At 49.9% G+C, this 20,676-nt stretch overlaps 1 protein-coding gene across 6 annotated transcripts in view; it reads left to right on the top strand.

Annotated features, from left to right (window-relative positions):
* RAP1GAP2 (RAP1 GTPase activating protein 2) overlaps positions 1-11,737 on the top strand; it is a 187,203-nt gene extending 175,466 nt beyond the window's left edge. For 4 of the 6 annotated variants that reach the window (XM_029210689.1, XM_029210686.1, XM_029210688.1 and 1 more), the window contains 4 exons: positions 1,389-1,502; positions 1,759-1,870; positions 2,136-2,262; positions 5,983-6,443. In XM_029210689.1, coding sequence (XP_029066522.1) covers positions 1,389-1,502; positions 1,759-1,870; positions 2,136-2,262; positions 5,983-6,071 — 442 coding nt within the window. In that variant the 3' untranslated portion in view covers positions 6,072-6,443. The other 2 variants (XM_029210687.1, XM_029210685.1) reach the window with 1 other exon arrangement.
* Positions 11,738-20,676: the final 8,939 nt, after the last annotated feature.

Below are 20,676 nucleotides of genomic sequence, written 5' to 3'. Positions count from 1 at the left end.
ATTAAAAGTGCATTGAGGCACCTCTTGGCCCTGGGGTGTCTATAAAACAAAAAGATAAATAATAACACGTGCTGGGAAGGATGTGGAGGATTTGGAACCCTCATGCATAGCTGGTGGGAATGTAAAATGGTGCAACTGCTTGGGAAAACAGTCTGGCAGTTCACCAGAGGGTTGAACAGAGAGTTACCGGATGTCCCAGCAATTCCACTCCTAGGTATGTACCCGAGAGAAAGAATACATGTGTCTACATAAAAACTAGCACACAGATGTTCACAGCAGCATTATTCATAATAGCCGAAAGTGGAGACAGTCCAAATGTTCATCACTCATTGAGTGGGTAAATAAAATGTGGTATATCCATAGAATGGAATATTATTTTGCAACAAAAAGGAGTGAAGTACTGATACCTACTACAACATAGATGAACCTTGAAAACACTATGCTAAGTGAAAGAAGTCAGTCACAAAAAGACCACACCACATTGTATGATTCCATTTATATGGAATGTCCCAAATGGGAAAATCCATAGAGACAGAAAGTAGACAAGTGGTTGCCAGGGGCCAGGGGGAGGGGAGAATGGGCAGTGATTGTGAGTGGGTCCAGAGTTTCTTTTAGGGGGGACTAAAATGTTCTAAAATTAGACCATGGTGATGGTTGTACAACTCTGTGGATATACTAAAAACCATTGAATTGCACACTTTAAATGGGTAAATTGTATGTGGATTATATCTCAATAAAGCTGTTATAAAAACAGAAGTGCATCGAGGACAGGCCCATCATGTCCCCAGCAGCGGGCACCGGCTAAACAGTGGGTGTCAGTGCATGGTCTTTGGTAAACTAGAGGAGGAGGAACCCCTGGAGCTCCGGGCCGAGAGTGGCCCACGTCCCAGCACAAGGGCCGGATCCAGAACGTTCATCACCCGGATCCAGAGCGTTCATTTTACAGTCTGTGTGAAGTGTGTCCCCTGGAGTTCAGCAGTGGGTGGCCTGGCCAGCACCCTGAGGAACCCATGTGTACTGGGTTGTTTCCCTGTTGGGTGGATGTCCCAGACCCCTTCCATTCCCTCTGTGGCCTGCCCTTGACCTGGAGCTCTGCTGGGTGGGATGGCCAGCTTGGGTGGGGGGTGGACTTGGGTTCAGGGACATCAAGCCAGGACTCTTGCTTGATAGGTGTTGACTCTCACCGAGGAGCCTGGAGTAGCCCCTGATGGAGCAGAGAATTCTGTTGTCTGTTGCAGTGTCTGAGGGGGGCTCGGGTGGGAATGGAGGTCCGGTGGCCGTGCTCTGACAGGGGCACTATGCCCCACAGGTCCCCATGGTGCTGAGTGCTGGGGGTGCGTGGGGGGCTGGGCCCAGGGCCTCACTCCTCTTCATCCTCACTTCCTCAGCGACAGTGCATCCAGCAACCCGAAGACCCCAGAGGGCGGACACTCTTCTCAGGAGATAAAGTCTGAGACCTCATCCAATCCCAGCTCTCCGGAAATCTGCCCCAGCAAGGAAAAGTAAGAGAGTGGGGGTGGGGAGGGGCTGGCTTTAGCCACCGGGGCCAGGAATATGTGCTTTGCTCCAGGCAAGCTGAGAGTCGGAGTCTCTTGCCTTGGGAACCCTCCGGCACGCAAAAGTCCACCAGCAGGTGCACGCGGGGGGCTGCTGGTGGGCGAGCTCAGGCCTGCTGGGCCTGCCTCGTCCTCAGTCCCGGGAGGGCCGTGGCGGGGGTCTCGGCGTGTGAGCAGAGCCTGCCTTCCTGTTCCCCCGCAGGCCCTTCATAAAGTTGAAGGAGAATGGCCGAGCCAACATCTCCCGCTCCTCCTCCAGCACGAGCAGCAGCACGGCCGGGGAGGGCGAGGTCATGGAGGAGTGTGACAGTGGGGTAGGTGTGGCCGCGTCCAACGCTGGGGAGCGGGGTCTGGGGGGGACACCCTGGGCCCAGCCGGATACCGCTCCGTGCATTAACATAGCTACTGTGGGCAGAGCCCCCTGCAGGCTCTGCAGATAAAAGGGGAAGCGTGGAAACAGGAGAGGGCCCAGTCGGCCATCGCCACCCTCTGGGAGCGCCCGGGGTGGGGCAGTGGACGGCTGCCTGTCTCAGGCTGCCGAGGGTGGAGCTGCGTCACTCGCCCAGCCTCTCTCCCCAGAGCAGCCAGCCGTCCACAACCTCTCCCTTCAAGCAGGAGGTGTTTGTCTACAGCCCGTCCCCAAGCAGCGAGAGCCCCAGCCTGGGGGCAGCCGCCACCCCCATCATCATGAGCCGGAGTCCGACAGGTCAGTGGCATCCTGTGGGCGGTGTGTACCGTGTGCCCAGCGGAGGCGGGGCTGTGGCCTGACCGTTGTTGGTGGGGCACATGCCCCAGGCACGCGGAACTGGCCTGTTTCTATTTCAGCCCCAAAGTATTAGGGCCTCCAGCGCTGCCAGCTCACCGCATCAGTTCATCACGCTTCAGAGGCCTGTGTTCTCATCCCCTCCTTACTCGTGGGGAAACTGAGGCTCAGAGAGTGCAGTGATTTGCCAGAGGAGCTGGGCTTGTGTGATTGGAAAGCTGAGGCTCTTTCCCTGACCTCTCGCCTCACCCCATCACCGACCCAGGGCCCCTTTGTCACAGCGACCATCCTGATAATACAGAGATAAGAGGTAGGAAGAGTGTTGCAGGTGGACAGAGCAACAGTAGAAAGGCCTGGGGGGAATCCAGAGACTGTGTTCTGGACACGCACGTGGTTCAGTGCGGCTGGAGTGCACGGAGGGGACCCGTGAGAGAGGAGACAGTGGTTAGGACCACAGGCTGGGGCTGCCACGGGGACCCTGGTGAGCATTTTGCATTATCCTGCCAGCAGTGGAAGCCGTTGGAGGGCTTTCAGTCTTTGAAGGTCCTTTAGGTATAGAAGCGCCATCTGAAGGAGAGAGACCGTTTTGGTGGCTGCAGCTGGCTGAACAGAAAGGATTGCTGGGGAGTGGGCACAGGGAGGGAGAGCAGTGAGGGGCCACAGTGGCTGGTGAGGGGTGACAGGGCCATGGATCTGGGGGGCTGTCTGGGGCAGTGGGAGAAGGACGTGGATTCAAGGGATGTACAGGCTCACTAGTGGAGGCTCAAGGAAGGCAAGGAGTCCGGGCCTTTCAGAGTTCTGTGATCCCTGCAGTCGGGCAGAGAAGGCGGAGCCAGCTCTGGGGAGAGGGCGAGGGGTTGGAGCCTGAGGGGCGTCCAAGCGGACATGTGCTGTAGGCACCACTGGGTGTTGGGGGTGCCTGGAAATCAGAGCCTTGGTCCTGCCCTCGAGGAGAGCAGCATAGTATGGGACAGGACTCTGGAGCCTGGGTCTAAATCCTGGATCTTCCACTTACTAGTGATGAGCCAATGGGCAGGTTACTGAGTCTTTCTGTGCCTCAGTTTCCCCAAGTGAAAAATGGAGGGAGGGGACTAGTTTCTACCTCGTATGGTTGGTTGTGTGAAGAGTAAAAGAGAGACTTATAAGAGCCTTAGAGCTGTTAACCTAAGTATTTGTTACACAACGAGAATAAAACAGTAGTGCCATCAGTGGTTCTCACCTGGGGCGATGTTGCTCCCCAGGGCACGTTTGGCAGTGTCTGGAGGATTTTTGATTTGCATGATTGGGGGAAGGGAGGGTGCTGCTGGCATCTAGTGGGCAGAGGTCAGGGATGCTGCTAAGCATCCCACAGTGCACAGGGCAGTCCCCACGACCTGGCCCAAAATGTCAGGCTGAGGTTGAGGAGCTCCAGTCGAAATGATAGAAACACGGGGCCAGTGGGCCCACAGGGTGGTTTAAGCCACAGTGCTTCTGGGGTTCTCATGGTGAAGGAATGTTGGCAAAAGGCGACATGTGATATTGGGGATAAGGGGAAGGCCTGGTTCACAAGCAAACAATCGCTTGTGTAGTACGGCAACCCCCGCCGTGGCTGGTCAGCTGTGGAGCTGGGTTCTAATCCTGGTGCACCATTGGCAGCCCCACCTCTCTGAACCTCAGTTTCCTCATCTGTAAAGTGGGGTAGTAATACAAATTCCCTGGTTTTTTTTTTTTAACATGGCTTAATTAAATATTGAAAGAATGAAAGAATCTATAATCAAGCCTGGCTCTGACTTAGTATTAAATAAATATCAAAATAAATAAGGTTTCAAGTAAAAGGAGGTTTAGAGTATGACTTGCTGAAGGTCACCCAGGGCAGAAGGGGACCTACAATGGGTCTGTAACACCTGCCCAGTGCTTATTGCGACCCCACCTCCTATGGAGTATTTAACCCTGAGGAGCTGCCTCTTACCCCCAGCCCCACAGGAGTTATGCTTTGTACCCGCAGGACCAGGGTGGGTTTGCGGAGATCTGGAAACCTGTTTTAGGGGGAGAGACAGGGCCAAGGAGAGGGAGATGGCTGGGAGGGCCTGACATCTGATCCTCCATAATCTCCGATGCCCTGGTCATTGGTCATTTCACACCTGGGCTCCCTGGGGCCCTGAGTGGGGCTGGTGGGTCACACCGAGAGGTAATCCTAGTGCTGAGTGGAACCCTTGAATACGAAGCATCAAGACTAAATCAGCAGCCTCCAGGTGGAGTGTACTGAGCTGTAGATTCTCTCAGCCAGAGGAAAATCAGAAAGCCAAGGGGCCCCCCAGCCAGTGGTATGCTGGTAAATGTTTAACAACCGGCGCTCCCACCATACACATACACACAACACACACGCACGCACACACGCACACGCACACACGCACGCACACACACGCACACACACACGCACGCACACACGTGTTTACTGTAAATTTTACTGATATAAAGGATCTGAAGCACACAATTTATAAATAATGATAAAATATACAACATTCTTTTTTTTACATCTTTATTGGAGTATGATTGCTTTACAATGGTGTGTTAGTTTCTGCTTTATAACAAATGTCCATCGACAGATGAATGGATAAAGAAGATGTGGCACATATATACCATGGAATATTATTACTCGGCCATAAAAAGAAACGAAATTGAGTTATTTGTAGTGAGGTGGATGGACCTAGAGTCTGTCGTACAGAGTGAAGTCAGTCAGAAAGAGAAAAACAAATACCGTATGCTAACACACATATATGGAATCTAAAAAAAAAAAAAAAAAAAAATGGTTCTGAAGAACCTAGGGGCAGGATAGGAATAATGACGCAGATGTAGAGAATGGACTTGAGGACACAGGGAGGGGGGAAGGGTAAGCTGGAACGAAATATACAATATTCTTTACTATAAGTCGACAGAGCCAACTGGTTCTCACAAAGCACCTTTACTAATATTTGCCCAACCTTTGTATCCGTAGACACCGCAAGGTTCCAAGTGACGAACAAGTGTAGTTCCGACATGAATGATGACTGATATTATTTTGTCAGGGATGTGAGCAACTCCTCTGCTGAATCAGATAACAGCTTTCAAATACTGGAAGAGTATTTTCTCAGTTTTTTGTGCCATTCACAATGTAATGGCTATAGACAAACACATTTTCAAGTCTGATCTATATTATTAACGTTTTCTCCATGAGTTTCTTAAGTCTAGACAAGAAAACAATTATTCAAGCTCTGATTTATACCACTTGCTGATTTCTCTGGTGTGAGTACTCCTGGCTGATCTCAAGCGCCCAATGTGACATGGAGTTGGGAAGTACTACCGGACAGATATAATAGACGTAAATAACCTTAGGAGAATAAATAATAGTAAAATGTAGTGAAATAACTAGGAAATGATAACTTCTGAGTATTTATTACCTTTGGGGAATATAATTTGTTTAATTGTAAGCTTATATAATTAAAAAAAAATAACTGTGTGTAACAACCAGCTCACAACATTTCTGAAAATTTGAGAGTTGGCTCTCGCGAATCGGTGCAGGTCAGCTAAAGTGCCTAGTGGAGAGGAGGCCCCCCTTCTCCTGGCCTCCGTATCCAGCGCCCACCCTGGAGCCCCAGTGACCTCTGCAGCCCCACCTCCTCTCAAGGGCTTCCTTCTTTTTCCTAGATGTCAAAAGCAGAAACTCCCCGAGGTCAAACCTGAAATTCCGCTTTGATAAGCTCAGCCATGCCAGCTCCAGTGCGGTGAGGATCTAGGGGTGTGAGGGTAGCAGGGGGAGCCTCCCACCTCCCACGTTCCAGCCTCGGCCATCCTTCCTGGGGGTGGAGGAAGAGGGCGCCTCACACCTCACATGGGGGGAGATGGGGAGAAGCCCTGGTCAGATCTGGGGGTGCCGTTGGTTCCCGCACAGTGCAGGCATCAGCCTGGGGCTCGCCAGCCACCTTGGCCATGCTTCCTGTGTTAGAGCCACACCCTTGGACACAGGCAGGTTCCATTTGGGAACTGTTGCTCCTGGGGTCTCATGTCCCTTCCTGGGCTCTCCAGAGAGCTGAGCACTGAATATACAGAAGCTGTAGTTGGAGATTATGTTGTCTAGTTATTTAAAACTCTCATACGGATTTTTCTTGAAACAGGGTCACTAATGTGAAAGAGGAGTCCTTCGCTTGTCAAAGGTGGGTCAGGTGTTAGTCCTGCTGTCGCCACAAGGGAGGGTGTGTTACTAAGATCGGGGCACTTGTGGCCTGATAATGTGAGAATGGCCAGAGAGATCCTGACCGCCGGGTGGGCTAGTCACCTCTTCCCTGGAGCCTCTATGATGGGGCCCAGCTCTAGATGAGGAAGAGGGCAGATGGTCTCGGGTGCCGATGGGAAGGTTTGCCTGATAGGATTGGGCCAGACTCGCTGAGTGGGTCTCCCTTCCCCACAGGAGCTTGTTCCAGCAGGCAGAGGGCAGCAGCCCAGAGCCCTCCTTCCTCACTTGGCCCCCTTGCCTCCCTGTTACGGCAGCCTTTCCTTCCTTGTGTCTTTGGCCAGGGCTCTGGGGTGAGATGTGTCCTCCTTGTGCGTCCAGAGATGCTCTGGTCCCCTAAATATTGTGCGGGATGAGCCCAGGGAGGACCCTGCTCCCAGCCCCCAGCCAGGGGTGCATGAGGTTTACAGCAGAGCAGGGCATGGGTCCAGCACTCCACCACCAAGGCCTGGCCTCCTGCTAGGGCAGTTACTAGAGACCCTTCTGACTTCCCAGCCCTCTCCCTGCCATGGGGCTCCCAGGGGTGTGAGTCACATTTGGAACCAAGGGGAGGGGCACAGCTGAGCCCATATTATGTAACCCTGATCTATGTAAATGGGAATGTTGACACTCACTCCGACTCCCATCATGTACTTCAGATGTCTGGTTCACCAAAGCAATGTTTCTGCCCAACTTCTCGGGCTGTAGAAAGTCTGCACCCTTGTATTTGGCAGCCTCCCATCCTAAGAATATGTAGCCATGGGCACATATGTCTCCTCTCTTCCTTTACCTACTATTTGGTCATCATCTCCCTTCTCCCTGTTTTTTCCAGGGAAGCCCGATTCTGTCTTGGAGAAGGCTCCTATTCCAGCAGTTTGGGGGTGCCGTCCACTACTCTGAGCGTCACAGGCCTGCTTCTCCACTGGCCACCTGCCCACCAGACCAGCTGTCTGTCCCAGTGTCCTGACCTGGCCACAGCCCTGCCCATCCCTGCCAGCGCCTCCCCCTGTCTGGACAAGGCCTCTTTCCTCCAGGCCCCCCTGCTCCTGACCGCCTGATGTGATGTGTGTCTGGGTCATTTGTCATCTTGTTTTGTCTGCAGGGGAGCGAGTTGGGCAAGGGGGGATCTGGGTACCAGTCAGAGTCCAGAGAAGTAGAGAGAGTGGTGAGGTGGGCAGCAGGTTGCTGCACCCAGGCAGGGGCAGCACCGTGTCCTGGACATGGCAGGAAGGAGGCTGTAGCCACAGCAAATGCATTTAATGGTGGCGGAGGGACCATTTTTCCAGGAACCCAGATTTGTAGCCACCCTCGAAGGTGTCCTGATAGAAGTCGGCTCTGCCGCTCCCACATGTCTGGAGCTCCCAAACATCTATTTCCTTCTGTGCTGGGAGTTTCTTATCCATCTGCTGACATCAGGCCCAGGTTGCCTCTGTCCCTGCTGCCTGTGTATCTTGAGCCACGAGGCCGGTTGAAGCTGAGACCCGGCTGCGGGTAAGCGGGAGCGGGCGCCGGGTTCTTCCTGGACGTCCTCATTTCCCACAGGCTCCTGATGTGGTGGCAGTGGGAGAAGCCATCAGTCTTTCCCCTCTGAGCAGACGCTTTTCCCTTGAAGGGGTGGGCAACGGGAGTGGGAAGGCATTCAGGGAGAGCCAGCAGCAAGTCCTGGGCACTTGGCCGAGGAAAACCTCAGGGCCCAGGGCTAGGCCGGGATCCAGGTCTCTGCTGGTGGTGGAGGTGCGTGGGAGATGTAGAGAGTTACTTCAGCCCACCCACTTAGGCGGGAGCCTGAGAGAGGGGTAGGTGGGCCCCCTAAGAAACAGACCTGAGAAGTGGCCTCTACCCTCTGTTTGCTAATGGGGGTGCTCTGGGCAGGATCTGAAATGTGAGGGACAACTGGTCAGGTTGGTTGGGCCATGTGTGGGTGTAGATCTTAGGTGTGGGAAGGGGTGATGTCCTTCTGCAGTTTATGTGCCTGGCCTCTGCGGGGGGCCCAGTGCTCTGGGGGGCTCTCTCCAGCTACCAAGCCCTTTGGTCCTAGCAGGGCTTGATCCCTCCACCCCCCATCCCTAAGTCCTTCTCTTCCCCTCTCCTGCCACAAGGAGTCCCTAGGCATTTGTCACATCGGTGGGATTCCTGCAACCTGGGTCCCAGCTGGGTGCAGTTCAGGCACTGCCTGTGGCTGGGCTGAGCCAGCTTGCTCTCTAAGAAGGGGCCCCTCCTCCCTTCTCACCCATCTGAGTCTGCAGTGCGGCAGGTCATTTCTGCTGACTGGCCGTGGTGGGGTTTAAGGCGAGGTATCCTCCAAGTTAAACGGAGTCTGAAGAGCAGACCCTTGCGGTGCTACAGCTCCAAGCGTGTATGAGGCCTTAGTGACTCGGGGCTGCCAGGGTGACACAGGCTGGGCACCTGCTTTACTGAGCAGAGGACAAGGATTTCCAACCAAATGCTTTATTTGCATTGGGATCTGGGCCTATTCCCAAGGCAAGACGTAGAAATGTTACGCTTGTTTTTGACTGATGTGACCATTTCCCTGTTGTTTTTGCTTTTAGAGCAAAACCTTGATCCTTCATCCCCGACTCACGTGGACTTTGTGGGATCCTATTTACAGGCTGGGTGGACCTCTTCCCTCATGCTAGAAATGTGTTTGCTTAAAGTACTAGTCCGGTAAGATTTATTCTAGTTAGAAGGTCAACAAATGTCTGTTTAGCTTTTATTAAAAATCCCTGTAGCGGCACCACTGCCAGGCCTGCAGATTCTGGAGGCATTCTGTTGGCTGGGTTTCTGAAGGAACTTGAAAGGTCAAACTGCATTTCTTTAAAAACTGTTCCAGGTTCTGGCTCGCTTCTCTGGGTAGCTGGTATTTACAGCTGCCTGGTGGTTGTGCTGTGCTGTGTTTGTCGTGGTCTGGGGGTCCTCTGGGGATTTTAGGTTGTCTCCATTCTGTCCGACTTGAGAACCTTACAGCCACCTTCCCCCACTGCTCTGGTTGCTCTCCCTGCAGGCCCCACCTCTTGGGAGGGCTTTGCCCCCTGCCTCTGAGCCAGTGGCCAGGATGGCTGGGTGTGTCCAGAGAAACTGAGAGGCGCAGGTTGGGCCCCCTAAGAAACAGACCTGAGAAGTGGCCTCTACCCTCTGTTTGCTAATGGGGATGCTCTGGGCAGGATCTGAAATGTCCCTCCCTCTGGGTCCTGCCTCACCACATCTAGAAAGTTCATTCTGGTCGTTCTGGCTTCCAGACCAGCCCCCGTGAAGTCCCAGGGCTGAGAGGCAGGGGGAGAACAAGGACAGGCCGGTCTCCCTTTGCCCCTCTGGACCATGGGACAGGCAGCTTGCGTTCCTGGAGCCTGCTTTTCCATCCCCCTCTTGCATCTGCTTTGCTCCAAAATGTCTTTCCTTTTATTGCCCCATCCAGTCTTGGGGCTCCAGGGTTGCTCAGGCCTCATCAGACCTTGTGACTAGACTCATCTTGATGGCGCTCTTGCTGGTATTTGAGGTGTTTCCTCATAGGAGAAGTGTTTCCTGGACGTAGCTCTGGCTCTGGGACCTGCCTGACTCACGGAAGAAACTATACTTTTCAGGCTCTGTCGGGCATCCACGTGCCTCTGCTGAGTTGATGCTTAAAAACAGATGCAGAAAGAGCTAGAGAGAGAAGGTCTCAGCTAGAGTTTCTGTCTATGCTAATGAATGGAAATGGTGTTTTGTGAAAAATATTCTGTGGTTCAGCCTTGTCAGCTTCATCTCCATGTCCAAGCCTTCCGGGCCCCTTCTCAGCATCTAATCCAACCGTGTCACCTTCCAGATGGGAAACTTCAGCTCCAGTGAAGGGAAAACAACTTGCTTGAGGTCACATAGCCAGCTGGTGACAAAGCTGGGATGAGAACCCACAAGCAGGGCCCTTTCTTTGGCACCACCTATGGGGTTGGTAGAACAAGTGACTGCATTTACTGCATTTGGAGAAAGCCAGTGAGCGGGTGCCTCGGCACTGGCTGGGAGGTGTCAGCAGCCAACGGTGCTGGTGGGCCTCAGTCTCTGTCCTTTTCATCAGGAGGGATGTTCCCTGGGATTTTTTAGGGAGAGCCGTGCGGTTTTGGCTGCGGCTTGGGCAAAGAAAACAAAGAGGGAAAGAGATTCCCAGGGACTGTTCCTCGGTGACATCAGTTCTTCAACCCTTGTCTGTAATGGGAGTGGAGACCAGGGGAGAGATGCAGTTAACCAAACCTCGCTTTCCCCTTTTTAAGTTAAGGAGAAAAGTGGTAAAAGAAAAAACTCTTTGACTCTCCCTGATCCTTAAACAAAGGTGGTCAGTAAAAACCTAGGCTTAAGGGCCAAGAGCCGGTTTCATGTTCCTACCCTAACTGTTTAAGGTGCCAACTCAAACACTACCTTCATTCAATTCTGAGTCAACAGAGACAGGTCTGTTGCGGGGGAATGATCAGGGTTCAAGTAGATCTTATGGCTACCCGTGGCCAGCAGGGACTCCACAGTTCCTCCCCCAGACACCAGGTACCCCTCTCTCAGAGGCAGGGTGAGTCAGCAGTTCGCCAGGGCTGTCCCTGCAGCCTGGGGGCCCGGCTGGGACATTTTGCCAGCCTCTGATGGCTGTTTTGCCACCAGCTCCTTACCCACTGCCATCCCACAGCTCCCTCCTTCCAGCTTTGGGAGAAAGGAGACAACCCCCACTCAGGCCAAGGACAGAGGAGCCCTGCCTAGTGAGAGACTCTTGGGGGCAGGGGCACTGCCCTGTGCCTTATCAACCCCAGGGGGAGGCTGTTTGGCTGGAAGACTGGAATTTAAATGCCATCGTTTCTGCTTTTGTGACATTTCTGCTTGGAAGTGTCAATCGCCCCTTCCCGCTCCTTAGCATGTGTGCCAGCTCTCCCCTGCCCCGGGCATTGCCTTTCCACACTCCAGCCTGGGTAGTGCTGTTGTTTAAGTGTGAAGAGATTCCTCTGTGTGCTAGAACCTGCAAAGTGTAGCTTGGAAATGATGATCCGTGTGATGATGACTTTTCTGTCTTTCCTCTTCGAGAGGAGGTGATTCATAGACCCCCCCCGACTGCATATGTAATGTAAATAGTGTACATTTAATTTATTGCTATGGTAGCACATTGTATTTGTTAATGTATAAAACAAATTCTAAAAGGTTGACAAATGTATATTTTGTTGCTTAAATGTGTCTTTGCAGAAATTGACAATAAATAGGATATTTTGTGTCCATCAGAGTTCAGACTTCTTTGCTTGGGATCCCAGGCCTGAGCATCGCCTTTCAGGTCACCAGAGGTTGAGTCCATTTTCCCATGGGCTGCATCTGGCCTGTAGATGTGTTTATCAAGAATCCTCCCCACTCTGACCACCCACCCCCCCGCCCCCGCAGTCTTCATCCTCGATATCCAATGAAGTTGCTCTTGCCTCACCCTTGATAGCTAACCAAGTTCCTGTCAATAATTTTCCATCCAATTCCTCACCCTGCCATGGGCTAGAAATCCCCATTTGTCCCTGTTGTATTTGGAGTTGAGTTCAATCTCTCTCCTCTCTCACAGTAACCTCAAATAAAGTCTTCCGTGCCTTTTGAACTCTGGGGCAATTTTTCTTTGACAGGTATCTAACCTGCTCCCCTGCCCCAGCCCCTCTTTCTCGTCTAGAGGTCCACACCAGTGTTGGATGGGGGAAGAGGGAGGCAGAAGACAGGAATAAGACATTTATTAGGCAAAAGGCCTGTGAAAAAAAATGGGGAGGGAGCTGAAGAGCTGTCAGACTGCGATGCAGGTCTGACCCCGAGTGAAGGGGAGATGGGAGGAAGCAAGGTGGGCTGGAGGCATCTTTTGATGTCAGTTCATTTCTAAGAAAATTGTAAGCAAGATGATTGCGGAGTCCCCTAGCCAAAGTCACTCCCCAGAGGAGTCCTGCGTATCACAAGAATGAGTCTAAAATCACTACCCCTGCCACACCCAGGCACTGGGTGGGAGGAAGCCTGTGGGAAGTCTGGCTTTGGTGCCAACCATGGAACACAGCGATGGCTCTCAGAATGCAGCAGCTGGGACCGTTGGTCAATGATGCCCCCTGCAGCTGGAGACTGGAGAGGCACATCCTTGTGGTCACCATATAAACTCGCCCCAGTTTTGGCTGGTTACAATTTCCCCTTATTTGTGGACAGGGCCACCTTAGCACAGGGGGTGGTTATAGCCTCCTTTCTCTTGGTTCTCTCTGCCTCTGTGTCTGATATAAATCCTCCGTTGGTTCCTTGTGCTTGGCAGGCATTCAAATGCTGCTGTTTCGTCATAAAGCCCAGGATGAGAGAAATCTACATGCAGCCTTTGCTTAATGGTGTAAGAATTTCAAGCTCTGCTACCTCCTTGGTGTCCACTCAACTCTCAGCTTGGTCCCTTATCCTCACCACCCACGCAGGTACCAATGTCTGCTGCTCTGTGCCATATCCTAGCACTCTTTCTCTTCATTCAGCATTTACCTTCTCCTTTCTCCAGACCCTAGCAGTGACAGGTGGTCTTGGCAATGTTAAGACAATCACCGTGCTTTGACTCATTGGAGGATATGTTTGTAGGACCCTCAGTCTTGTAGGAATAGAGAGGGACAAGCCAAATGCTCTCCTCTCATGGAGCCAGTCCCCCCGCCCCCGCCTTATATCGCCTGGGGAATGAAGTGGGGTGTTGGTTTTATTGCTGGTTCTAATGAAATGGTACCTCTCTGCAAGCCTGGAGGGGCTCCATGGCTGGCTCCAGCGATCCAATGGTTCTCTGAATTTGCAGTGTGGACTTGGTGGGTCACTGCTATGGCTGATTCAAGCATCTGCCCTCAAACATTTAATGGTACCCCTGTGCTGCCATGGCAGACGCTGTTTATGGGAACCAGAGTGAAGTTCCAGAGAGAAACTCTGAGACGTAGTTATGACACCTAAGGGCAGTGATCCTCCACAGGGTACCCCCAGTCTCCATTTCTTCAGGCAGAGATAATACCTGTTGGGAGGATCAGGGTGTGGAAAAACCTTGTAGAAGCTCATCCCCACTTCAGACCAGCTCCCTCTACTCTCAGAACAGAAAATTGCTCTCATCTGGGGATGGCTTCTTAGGCATTTTTGCTTTAGGGTTCATAAAAGTCATCTGGAGAGACTGTTAAGATGCAGATTTCAGGCAGCATTCCAGAGGTTAGAATTCGATTGGGCTGGGTGGGTCCCAGGAATCTGCATTTTTAATGAGCACATGAAGAATTCTGATGCAGTCTTTCACTTTGGGAACCACGGATCCAGTCTGTAGTCTCTATATATGTCCCTCTCCTATTACAATAGTCTCAGGCCCAGTGAGAAAGGGATAGGGAACAGTGAAGGTGTGAGGGGTTTGAGAGGTGCCAGTCCCCCACCTAAGGGGATTGTCATTATCATTATCACAAATGTGGGAGAAATGTCTGTCCCAGCGAGACACAGACTCTTACAGGAAAATGAAAGGGAATCACTAGAGAGAACAGAATAGAGAAAGATAAATAAAACATGAAACTTGTAAGGAAAAGCTTAACATGAAAATGCATCATGGCTGCATGAATGACCAGGGCACCTTGTAATAAGAAACACTGGGAGAAAAGATGAGGTCACGCATGAAACAGAGAGAAGGAATTTGGTGAAAAGAAAAAAAAAAGTCAGAATTAAAAATTAAAATACAGCTAGAGCCTCTTTCTCCAATCCAATACACATTATCAGATGAGAGATGTGATGTGAGACTTCAGAAACCCACTAGCAATCTAGGAACAAAACAGCTGCTGGAAAGGGCTGCAGACAGCACCCCTGGGTGACGTGTTCCCGGTCACTAAGGCTGTTAGAGGCAAAGTAATCTAGTAACTTCAGTAGGTAAACAAAAGGATGTGGTTGATGAATGGACTCCATCAAGGGGGATAATAACACGAAACAGCCCGTATGAAAGAACGAGCAGAAACAAGCTGCCACATAAATGGCTCCACACGAAGACATACGAATGATTAGACAGACATAAGTGAGACTGTGTTACAGAAAAATGCAGACACTTTATGAGATAGACTGTGGGAAACGTGCTTGAATTATTAGATCGGATGAATTTTACGAATCACCTAAAAGACATTATATTAACATTTTTTTAAAATATAAGAGTAACAGGGAAGTCTTCATAGCCTTGCTCTAAAATATCGGTAGGTTTTACAAGAACTTATCACTAATAAGGAATCTGAGGAAAAATCCAGGGAAAACAGACAACAAAGCCCAGATGAAATCCAGCTATGCCACTTAGTATAAAAGTGAATGTAACGGAAAAGGATTTTAACTTGTTTAATTATAGAATTTTCTTTTTTTTTTTTGGCTGCACCGCGTGGCTTGCGGGATCTTAGTTCCCCGACCAGGGATCTAACCCAGGCCCATGGCAATGACAGCACCAAGTCATAACCACTGGACGGCTAGGGAATTCACTAGAATTTTCTACGAAGGAAGAGAGTTTCCAAAAACTAGAAAGGATAAATTTCCAGCAGATACTAAGAACTGGAATCTAGTACAAGGATTCAGCAATGATAAAATTATGATCTAAGATTTTAATTCAGTGACTAACGAATGCTAGCCCGTGTTGACTAGGATGGCTCTGCGGGGCGTGAAGCCAGTTCAAACTAGTTTAAGCTGAACTTAAACTGGTTCAGCTTAACTAGATGGATGGTAGTTCCGAGCCACCTGCCTTTCTCCTCAGAGAGCTCTGTGTGAGCTGGAGGGCTGGGTATTGGCATGTCCTCATGGAGGGCCGTCTTTCTGTTTGATGAACACACGGATCACAAAGCATTTCTGTCGTGTTAGCGCTATCTGTGGAAGGAGGAGGACTCAGCCTCTGGCATTTCACCTCAGAGAGAGCTGTCTCCCCGCCTGAATAAGAGAGCTGGACATTTGTCTTTTCTTCACAGAGCTCTTTCTTCTGTCCGAAGAACATGGCCGGCCGTTTGGGATTTCTCCTCGTAAACAGGTGTCTCCTTTCTAAGGTGGAGTGCTGGCAATCTGGCATTTCTCCTCAGAGTGTGGCCTCTCTTTCTGAGGTGGAGAACCGGCCATCGGGTACTTTGTGTCACAGGGTTTTGTCCCTCTGTCTGAAAAAGGCAGATGGCCATCAGGAATTTCGCCTCCCAGTGCGCTGTGTTTGTTTGAAGAAGAAGCCTGGCTCTCCAGCACTTCACCTCCTAGAGACCGTCTCTGACTGGATGGTAGGTCAGAGTTTCCTGTTTTTCTCCTCAGAGAGCTCTCTTTCTCTGTATGAGCCGAGCGCTAGCCTTCGGGCATTTCTCCTCAGAGTGTGTTGTTTCTGTCTGAGTTGGAGACCCCGCTGTCAGGCACTTCTCGTCTCAGAGCTCTTTCTCTGTCAGGAAAAGTGAACTGCTTGCCCCGAATGTCTCCTCACAGGGCGCTGTGTCTGACTGAAATGAGGTCAGAGTCCACGCCATTCTTTTTCCAGCGCACTCTTTTTTGGTCTGAGGTAGAGCCCAGGTAGCTTGCATTTCTCTCCCTCCAGTGCGGTCTCTCTGTCGGAGGTGGAGTTCTCACCACTCAGACTGTCTCCTCATAGAGCCCTGTCTCTCTGTTAAAAGAGGAGGGTCGACTTCCCGCGATTTCTTTGCATAGGACACCGTCTCTGTGTCGGAGGAGGAGGCCAGCGCTTTGCCGTTTCTCCTCCTAGCCAGCTGTCTCTCTGGAAAAGAGTGCCTGCTGGCCACCCAGCATTTCTCCTCATAGGGGGTTTTCTCTCTGTCTGAAAGAGGGAGCCGGCCGGCCAGCATTTCTCTTCATAGAGCGCTGCCTCTGTCTTAAAAGGAGGGCCGACACTCAGGCATATCACCTCACAGAGCACTGTTTCTCTTTCTGAAATAGAAGGCTGGCGTTTGTCATTTCTCCTCATCGTGCTCTGTAAAGCAACAATACTCCAATAAAAATTAAAAAATAAAAAAATAAAGTGGGTCAGCCCTTCGGCACTGCTCCTCATGGAGCTCTGTCACTGTGGAGGCCAAGAAGGCCTGGGCATCCGGCATAATCTCCTCAGGAAGCTCTCTCCCTCTCTCTCTTTCAAGGGGAGTGCCGGCCACCTGGCATTTCTCCTCATAGTGCGCTGTGTTTATTTCTAGGTGCTGGGCTGTCCATGGGGGCATTCCTCTTCCTGGAGGGCTGTCTTTCTGGTTCTTCCGCGTGCGCTCGGCAAGCTCTCAGGCCTCACTCGGCAAAGCCTTGGAGCGTAGGCGCATGCGTCGGCTCCAGGTTCGGCTTCCGCGGGACCTGGCGCAGGCGCGGAACATGCAGGGCGGTCAGGCTGTGCTCGTCGCGTCCGAGGAGCAGTCCGAGGTGTTCACGCTGCCGAAGATGAGCGCCAAGACCGAGTTCAAGCTGACGGCCCACGAGGGCTGCTGCGTGTGCAAGGTGGCCCTGGCCACGTTTGCCAGCGTGGCCTGCGACGACTACGCCGCGGCCTGCCTGGCCTGCCTCACCAACCTGGGCGACGTCCTAGTTTTCCCGGCACCGGATGCTTGCAGCGCGCACAGCTTCTCCAGTGCCCGGGGCCTGCGGTGCGCGACGGCCAGCAGCACCCAGTGGCCAGTGGCTTCTCCCAGCGACAGCCTCTTCTTGCACTTGCTGGTTCGTCCCCTCCAGAGTTTGCCGTGAAGTCTGAAACTGGCACCCTCTACGTGGAGGGCAAGGAGAGACCGAAGAAAGAGGCAGACCACTCCAGATTGGTAGGTGCAGGTTTAATAAGCAAGGGAACTTACTCCCGAGGTTTATCTTGGGTGGCCGCGAGAGAAGTAGATCTCTGCACCTGCCTGGCGGAACCTTAAAAGTGTATACAGGGGGCTTCCCTGGTGGCGCAGTGGTTGAGAGTCCGCCTGCCGATGCAGGGGACACGGGTTCGTGCCCCGGTCCGGGAAGATCCCACATGCCGCGGAGCGGCTGGGCCCGTGAGCCATGGCCGCTGAGCCTGCGCGTCCGGAGCCTGTGCTCTGCAACGGGAGAGGCCCGCGTACCGCAAAAAAAAGAAAAAAGTGTATACAGAGGTCCTAACTCGGTTCAGCCATGTACAGCCAGACCTCTCAGCTACACATTACTATCTCAAGGCCGTGTACCTGAGGCAGCTTCTAGCAGGGAAGGCAGCAGGAGCGGAGGGTGAGGAACCTCAGATTTCTTTGGTCCAGCTCTTGGGTCTGCCAGTGGTTAGGTCCCCTCGGTGGCCTCCTCCATCTCCCCTCTCCTGCCTCCCCCAGTGCCAGGTGGTTTATAGCCTTGTGCCTCCAGTGAAACACTTCCCTGAGAACAGAGGGTGGGTTTCCAGCAAGTTCTGCTGGTGTGGGACCACGGTGACTCCTTTTCTTTTTCCATCGAGTGACCCAAGGCCAACAGGCTCTGGGTCTCAGGCCTAGGGGGAGCCCCTTCCTCAGGCACTAGATCTCTGCCCCAGGGGTGGTGGCTGCTCCTTACTTCTGCTATTCCTGTATTCTTCAGTGTTCCCTTCACTTCCCAGCAGTCAATCCCTCATTACTCCAACCCCGTTATAGTTAATAATTCTTTTTCTTAAACTTTCCTTATTCAGGCTACTATGTGGTTTCTCTCTCCTGATTGGACCCAGATGGATAGACCAGGTTTCTTATTTTCTCTGCTAAAAACCTTTCCATAGCACACAAGCCCACATCACTCTCATTAAAGAGTCAGTCCAGGGCCAGTATTTAGTTCTATTCAGAGTCCCATGAGGGAGAATCTGATTGGCCCAAGAAGGTCAGGTGATAACCTCCTAGTCCAATCAACTAAAGCCAGGGGATTGGGGCATGTGGCCACCACAAAGAGCAGTTAAAGGGTCGTTGGGACCTGGGCAGGTTCCCAGCAGGTGTCTACTACAGAACCCTGTTTATTAAAGATAAATGAGTGTATGGAAACCTGGGACATGCTGATAACCTAAAAATACCTGGCCATTTAATGAATGTGGAAAAATTAATAATGATGCTGGAGAAATATTGATACTGTACATGTTCTTACTGACCTTTTTCCTACTGACTTTAAAAAACAGCTTTATTAAGGTATAATTGACAAATAAAAATTGTAGTATGTATTTAAGGTATACAACTCAATGTTTTAATATATGTGTATATTGTGAGATGATCACCACAATCAAGCTAATTAACATTTTTGTGGCCTCACATAGTTACCATTTCCTCCTCCGCCCCCTCCTCTTCCTCCTTCTCCCCCTGCTCTTCCACCACCTCCTCCTTCTCTTCCTTCTTCTTTCTCTCCTTCTTCTTGGTGAGAATACTTAAGATCCACTCTTAGCAAATTTCAAATACACAATACAGCACTGTTAACTATATTACTATACTGTACCTTAGATCTCCAGAAGTTATTCAAGCTTCGTACCATTTGACAAATATCACCTCATTCACTAACCCTCTCCCTACCATCTGGCAACCACCATTATATCCCTGCTTCTATGAGTTTGAATATTTTATTTTATTGAAGTATAGTTGATTTACAATATTTTATTAGTTTCAGGTATACAACATAGTGATTTGATATTTTTGTAGATTATACTCCATATAAAGTTATTATAAAATATTGGCTATATTCCCTGTGCTGTGCAATATATCCTTGTAGCTTATTTATTTTATACATAGTAGTTTATGGCATTTAATCCCCTACCCCTTCCCTCTCCCCACTGGTTTGTTCTCTATATCTGTGAGTCTGCTTCTTTTTGTTTCATTCATTCATTTGTTTTATTTTTTTTAGATTCTACATATAAGTGAAAACATACAGAATTTGACTTTCTTTGACTTATTCTACTAAGTGTAATACCTTGAAGGTCCATCTATGTTGTTGCAAATGACAAAATTTCATTCTTTTTTATGGCTGAGTAATATTCCATCGTATATATGTGAATATATATATGTATATCTCATATCTTCTTTATCTATTGATCTGTTGATAAACACTTAAGTTGCTTCCATATCTTGGCTATTGCACATAATGCTGCTATGAACATTGGGGTACATGTATCTTTTTGAATTAGTGTTTTTGTTTTCCTTGGATATACATCCAGGCATGGAATTGTTGGATCATATGTTAGTTCTATTTTTAGTTTTTTAAGGAAACTCCAGAGTCTTTTCCATAATGGCTGCACCAATTTACATTCCGACCAACAGTGTGCTAGGGTTTGCGTTTCTCCACATCCTCACCAGCATTTGTTATTTGTAATCTTTTTGATGATAGCCATTCTGAGAGGTGTGAGGTGATATCTCATTGTGGTTTTTATTTGCATCTCTCTGATAATTAGTGATGTTGAGCATCTTTTCATGTGCCTGTTGGCTATCTTCTTTGGAAAAATGTCTATTCAGGTCTTCTGCCCATTTTTTAAATGGGCTTTTTTTAAAATTGAGTTGTATGAACTGTGTATATATTTTGGATATTAACCTCTTATCAGTCATATGATTTGCAAATATTTTCTCCCATTCAGTAGGTTGTCTTTTCATTTTGTCACTGGTTTCCTTTGCTGTGCAAAAGCTTTTAAGTTTAATTAGGTCCCATTTGTTTATTTTTGCTTTTGTTTCCTTTGCCTTAGGAGACAGATCCAAAAAAAATATTGCTATGATTTAGGTCAAAGAGTGTTCTGCCTGTGTTTTCTTCTAGGAGTTTTATGGTTTCCGGTCTTTCATTTATGTCTTTAATCCATTTTGAGTTTATTTTTGTATTAGTTGTGAGGAAATGTTTTAATTTCATTCTTTTACATGAATTTGACTATTTTAGATTCCACATGCAAGTGAGATCATGCAGTATTTGTTTTTCTGCGTCTGGCTTATTTCCGTTAGTATAATGTCTTCCAGGTTCATCCATGTTGTTGCAAATGGCAGGATTTCCTTCTTTTTTCAAAAGCCTTAATAATATTGCATTTTATATATATACCACATTCTCTTTATCCATTCATCTATTCATGGCCATTTATTGTGAATAATGCTGTAGTAAACATGGGAGCGCAGATATCTCTTCAATATTCCGATTTCAGTTCCTCTGGTGATATACCCAGAAATGAGATTGCTGGATCATATAGCAGTTCTATTTTTAATTTTTAAGGAAACTTCATACCGTTTTCCATAATGGCTGTATCAGTT

Source organism: Monodon monoceros, unplaced genomic scaffold (genome assembly GCF_005190385.1).
Source record: "Monodon monoceros isolate NGI ecotype Baffin Bay Population unplaced genomic scaffold, NGI_Narwhal_1 Super_Scaffold_9, whole genome shotgun sequence".
In the NCBI taxonomy this organism is placed as follows: domain Eukaryota; kingdom Metazoa; phylum Chordata; class Mammalia; order Artiodactyla; family Monodontidae; genus Monodon; species Monodon monoceros.
This window is presented reverse-complemented; position numbering and strand designations above follow the sequence as displayed.